The sequence below is a fragment of the Sinocyclocheilus anshuiensis genome, unplaced genomic scaffold (genome assembly GCF_001515605.1).
Source record: "Sinocyclocheilus anshuiensis isolate Anshui unplaced genomic scaffold, SAMN03320099.WGS_v1.1 scaffold513, whole genome shotgun sequence".
Taxonomy (NCBI): domain Eukaryota; kingdom Metazoa; phylum Chordata; class Actinopteri; order Cypriniformes; family Cyprinidae; genus Sinocyclocheilus; species Sinocyclocheilus anshuiensis.
The window spans coordinates 1,192,094-1,198,520 of NW_015537972.1; the positions used below are offsets into that span (position 1 = coordinate 1,192,094).

General features: G+C 35.7%; 1 protein-coding gene across 1 annotated transcript in view; it reads right to left on the reverse strand.

The window, feature by feature from the left end:
- The window catches only part of LOC107670493 (capZ-interacting protein-like), a 27,761-nt gene that overhangs the window by 14,083 nt on the left and 7,251 nt on the right, over positions 1–6,427 (reverse strand). Inside the window, exons 2-4 of the mRNA XM_016463118.1 lie at positions 1,698–1,781; positions 1,323–1,391; positions 1,098–1,166 (exon numbers count right to left, since the gene is read on the reverse strand). Coding sequence (XP_016318604.1) covers positions 1,098–1,166; positions 1,323–1,391; positions 1,698–1,781 — 222 coding nt within the window. The remainder of the gene's footprint in view (positions 1–1,097; positions 1,167–1,322; positions 1,392–1,697; positions 1,782–6,427) is intronic.

The following is a 6,427-nucleotide window of genomic DNA, read 5'->3' on the forward strand; positions in this document are numbered from 1 at the left end:
AGAGAAAGGAAAACTTGAAATCGCATCATATGACCCCTTTAAACACCAGAATCATACACCAAATCTGCAAAACCATACACTAATTGTTGGCCTTTGACTCCGTTTTCAATTCCATGAAACACTTTTTGCAAAACACAACGCACAATTCTCTATGTAACACGCAAAAGTCTAACAGGAAGTATCTTAATTTCCTGTTTCAAACACAACCAATCAAAATGCCACACTAATTCATCAGTGCCTTCCATTAAACCCTCACATGTGCAAACACTCATTGCTTTACTTAACACCAACCAATCATGGCTTTAGAATAGGCAAATACACATCTACACAACTACGCATTGATGTATTTATTTTCTTTCGTACTGTGTAATACTGTATTCACAACCACAAATGCTTACAGTAAAAAAAGTTTGGTTTCAATCTTGCTTTCGTGTTTACCGTGAATTTTTCAACATCTCTCTGACGATTACTTTATATCTTGTACAGAAATGAGCTTTAGGTTTTGAATAACTGTGTATATGAAATATCAAAAAATACAATATTATGGCAAAGATGTCTGCAACAAATGTTTGCTTTTGAGATGTATTTGTGATATTTTGTACGCAGTGCTGCATTTTGCAAGAGATGTGAGGCATTTTGTGTGTGCAATTCTTGGATTTGTGTGTAAAGTTTTAAAAAGAGGCAAAGTTTTGAAAATGTAAACAGTTGGGAAAAAACTGTAATTAACTAATTAGCTCCCTTTGTTTGTTTCCTTCATCCAGTATTGTATGTTACTCCACCTTGTGAACTCTTATGTCTTTGTGGCTTAATTAAAGTATGTTTGGACTCATCGTTGTCTTCTTCATGTTTGGCAATGTGAAAGTTACATGCAAGTTACTTCTTAATTACATATTTCAGCAAATAGTTTGACGAGGCAACAGATTTTCTGTTTCCTGAATAAAAGTTCACTTTGGAAATTATATGTGAAATTGATAAGCAACCTAACAAGCCAGCAAGGTCAGCATCTTTCAAATGCATCTTTCATATGGTGAAAACGTGTGCAAATAGCTGGCTGAAACTAAGATGTTGTGTGAAGCGGATAATCAAGGAAATCTCACCTGTAGTTTTTCAATGAGGGGTGAACTCTTTATTTTCATCTTAGGAGGATGAGGACAGACAGACGACTTCTGCAACAGAAAAATAAGTTACTTCAAAGACATTTGAGATGAGTCCATTTTATATGGATTCCTGGCATTAAGATATCAGAAGGTGTTTTAACATTAATCACCTATTGATATCTATAACTCAATTAGTAACTAATGTGTCAATGGTTACATGCTCACCTCTTCATGTTCTTCATCTTTTTGGTTGTTTATCACCAGAGAACATGGGGGTCTTCTCATAGATATCACCTGCAATTCAGAACCGTACCGTAAGCTACAATACATGATCACAAGTGGGTCTGAAAATAGAAAATGTTCATTATTCACTAACAAGATTGTCAGTAGACTTTGTAACTGACTCTAGCTGAAATCACCACTTTTGTTAAAAGTAACTCCTCAGATAATTTGCAGACAAATTGCAACACACATTGCTTTAGAACCATTCCTCGAGGATTTTTGTACCGTTTAATGTAATCGATATATGAATAAAAGCAAACATAATTTTAAATAGGAACAACCAAGAGACAAACAGAAAGACGTCAGATGTTCCACTACCTCCATGTTTCCTGGCATTGGCAGTGCATAACCTTTGAGTTTTCCAGCCAGCTGAGCTACTGATGGCTTGATTGGCGCTTCCTCCTGCAAGCAGAAAAGCAGAAACTGTTTGTTTCACTCAAAGGTGTTACTGTTGGATATTCTTTGCTGATGGACCACAGTATCCTGATCTCACTTTATTGACACAGAATCCCACAGGGCCTGTAGTAAAGCTCAGACCACCAAACACGAGTGAGGAAGCTTGCGGGGGAATTAAAGTACACACCCTACTGCTCATTTTACACATGGGCGTCTTTTTCGGGCCCATTACATAAGACAAGCATGATGTAATAATGGGATCAAAATTCAGCATGTGCTTGTTTTTACTAGACATGTTTTATTAACTAAATAACTGGAAAATGAAGGAGAGCCTGGCTATACTAGGAAGAGCACATTACCACTCTATTTTTGCAGTATGCATACTGTGTGTATCTGAATGTACAATTAGCTGTGATTTCTATTACATCATCTGATATTTTCATGTTTTAATCAGACTGGCAAGATTTTTGTTTTTCACAAAACAACCAGAGACCAGAGTTTGAATCCAGGATTTGATTCAAATTTCCATTTCCACTCTCCCTCTCTCTCTCCCTCTACCTTCCTTTGAGTTCTCCAATGTCCGATATAATTAAGGCAAAAATATATGTGTACATTTTACATAAATTGAATTTTATTGGCCTATATAATTTATTTATCAGCTTTATATCATTCATCAGCTACACTGCTCTCTGGTATTGAAGCTTGTTTCCACCTCAAAGTAAAAAAAAAAAAATTGAATAAAGTTTAACGTAAGAATTCATCAAATAAATTTGCATTATAAGATATAAGGATCTAAATGTGAGAAATTTAGTCGAAATGAGAAATAAATGATCAACTGTGAAATATAAAGTTGCAACTGTGAGATATAAAGTCACAATTATGATATATAAATTTGTGAATGAGAGATATAACTTTGTATTTATGAGAAAAAAAGTTGAATTTGAGAGCTATTCATTTGTTTTTGAAAGTTATAGTCACAATGGTGCGATTTAAACCGTAATTATAAGAAAGAAGTTGCAATTGTGAGATCTAAAATAACAATTCTGAGAAAAAAGTTGTAATTCTGAGATATAAAGTCAAAAGTAGGTTATATACATTTGTGAACAAAAGATATAAAGTTGCAGTTAGAGAAAAAAAGTTGAATTTGTGATATATAAATTTGTTATTAAAAGTCACAACTGTGAGAACAAAAAATGTAATTGTCAGATAAAAATTTACAATTAGGATATTTCATTTATATAAAAATTATAATATTTGTGATTGAGAAAATATTACTTTGTAACTGAGAGATATAAAGTTCAAGTTATGAAGAAAAATTGAATTGGTCAGATATGTCAGATTTGTCAGATTTTGTTAATAAGAAACACATCGTCACAATTGTGAGATATGCTTTGTAGTATGCAGCACACTCGTTTTACATTCTGGACACAGTAGCTGTTTTCCATTGAAGAACAAACATGGGTGTATTCTGAGTTTATCAGCAACAGAGCTGACCAGCATCACACTTACTGCCTGGGGGAGTTCATCTCTCTCTCTCTCATCACGAGGAATATATCAGTGTTTCACTGAAAAGTGAAGAACATTTTATAAAAGCATTTGCCATGGTTGAATCTGTGCTGAACATTATCCCAAGGTACAGTGGGTACGGAAAGTATTCAGACCCCCTTCAATTTTTCACTCTTTGTTATATTGCAGCCATTTGCTAAAATCATTTAAGTTAATTTTTTTTCCTCATTAATGTACACACAGCACCCCATATTGACAGAAAAACACAGAATTGTTGACATTTTTGCAGATTTATTGAAAAAGAAAAACTGAAATATCACATGGTCCTAAGTATTCAGACCCTTTGCTGTGACACTCATATATTTAACTCAGGTGCTGTCCATTTCTTCTGATCATCCTTGAGATGGTTCTACACCTTCATTTGAGTCCGGCTGTGTTTGATTATACTGATTGGACTTGATTAGGAAAGCCACACACCTGTCTATATAAGACCTTACAGCTCACAGTGCATGTCAGAGCAAATGAGAATCATGAGGTCAAAGGAACTGCCTGAAGAGCTCAGAGACAGAATTGTGGCAAGGCACAGAACTTTTCTAAGCGGTATGTGTGGAGAAAACCAGGCACTGCTCATCACCTGTCCAATACAGTCCCAACAGTGAAGCATGGTGGTGGCAGCATCATGCTGTGGGGGTGTTTTTCAGCTGCAGGGACAGGACGACTGGTTGCAATCGAGGGAACGATGAATGCGGCCAAGTACAGGGATATCCTGGATGAAAACCTTCTCCAGAGTGCTCAGGACCTCAGACTGGGCCGAAGGTTTACCTTCCAACAAGACAATGACCCTAAGCACACAGCTAAAATAACGAAGGAGTGGCTTCACAACAACTCTGTGACTGTTCTTGAATGGCCCAGCCAGAGCCCTGACTTAAACCCAATTGAGCATCTCTGGAGAGACCTAAAAATGTCTGTCCACCAACGTTTACCATCCAACCTGACAGAACTGGAGAGGATCTGCAAGGAGGAATGGCAGAGGATCCCCAAATCCAGGTGTGAAAAACTTGTTGCATCTTTCCCAAAAAGACTCATGGCTGTATTAGATCAAAAGGGTGCTTCTACTAAATACTGAGCAAAGGGTCTGAATACTTAGGACCATGTGATATTTCAGTTTTTCTTTTTTAATAAATCTGCAAAAAATGTCAACGATTCTGTGTTTTTCTGTCAATATGGGGTGCTGTGTGTACATTAATGAGGAAAAAAAATTAACTTAAATGATTTTAGCAAATGGCTGCAATATAAAAAAGAGCGAAAAATTGAAGGGGGTCTGAATACTTTCCGTACCCACTGTATGTTTCAATGCCTCAAACACAAGAGTAAGCACTTGTTCTTGGCAAGAACTTATCTTACACTTCTTCTCTCTGTGTGGCTCTGCCAGACTTTGCAAACTGAAATACATCTCTCCAACAACATTCTTCCCAAATCTCCCAAATATACACACTTTCCACACTTTATTTAACTAGATTTCCACACACATGGTGACCCCACTCGCCTTGCTTCCTCCAGCCACAATATCACACACTTTCTGAATACCACTGCACACATTTGTGCTTACAAGCACAGAAAGAAGACGTGTTTCCCCCAATCCACTTCCCTCCATTTCCTGCAGTTCCTTTGCTTCACCCATGATAAGCAGAATTCCCCTGAGACCACCCACCCCTTGACTCATTATTTTGGCGCCCATGATTGTTAACTCTTTCCTGTCCCTCGAAAACAAAGCCCCTGTAAAAAGGGTAAACTTCACAACAAAGACAATAGGGTCAGCAATTTGTTTCATGTTTTTTAAACCCACCCTTATTGGTATTTTTGGTAAAGAGGACTTGAGAAGGAATCCCTAGGGGGAAAAAAACATCACAATGGAGATCTTTGAAATATGTCATCCATATTAATATATGTTTATGACTTTGTATTTCTTCCAAGGAATTTAGGAGATAGATCATTTTACTTAAATGTGATGTTTTTTGCATAAAGACTGTACATTAATATTACAGTCAAGTCGATTTAGTCAAAACATTCAGTTCCAATTAAAACAGTAAAATTTGTTAAAGAAAACAAGACACACAATGCATCATTTCACCTACATCAGTAAGCCAGAGATCGTTTTAACCCTATGTTTGGATAAATCTGTAAGGCGGGTGGGAATTATGGGCTCGCTTTGGGAGTGGGAGTACAGAAAGCTCTATATTTAGGGTGCTGTGGCCTGAGAAATAAACCACAGACCGGCCTGTGAGGGGCTGGGTCAGTTATAGTTGAGCAAAACCATGTCAGAGGAGAAAGCTCATGTGCAGTTTGTGGTTTGAGAAACACTGGTTCAAATTTTGTTGAAGCAGTGTATACAGTAACTGCAAAATGGAATTTCTAATGGAAACATATTCACTTTCGGGACTGTTTCACAACAGCAGCCTAACAGCAGGTTTATGTTGTGCTTCCACACTGACAGTGAGTAACAAAACTCATAAAGAAAATAAAGTGATTTCTAGCTACAGTAGGTTTTTTAAAACAATGGCCGTAAAACCTTAATACATTTGAACAAAAAATGACATGATTAAATTAAGCAAATTTGCCCATTTTGGGTGAACGAACTCTTCAAATCAGCTATATTTAGTCAAAAAATAAAAATGAGAGAGAGAGAGATTTTTTAGCATAAAATGATTAGCACACTGATATCTGCCCTTGTGACAGAGATGTGCACATCATCATTAAAACTTTAATGTAATTTCTATTAAAACTTGTATGTCATGCATTTAAATATATTTGTAATAATTACACATTTGTAATGATGAAGTTGCAATTTAGTAAATTTTAAATAGATTAACTTTAAATGTTATATTGACTGGTTTAAATTATAATACTTTACATGTGCTTTAGTATGTTAGTCAATACGTCAAAATAATTGTACTTCTTTAAAGCACAACACAAGTTTGGTGGAAAAAAACAATGCCTTAAAATTTATTTTAAAGTAAAACTTCTAATTTAATATTATTACAAAGTGCACTTACAGGTGCATCTCAATAAATTAGAATGTCATGGAAAAGTTCATTTATTTCAGTAATTCAACTCAAATTGTGAAACTCGTGTATTAAATAAATTCA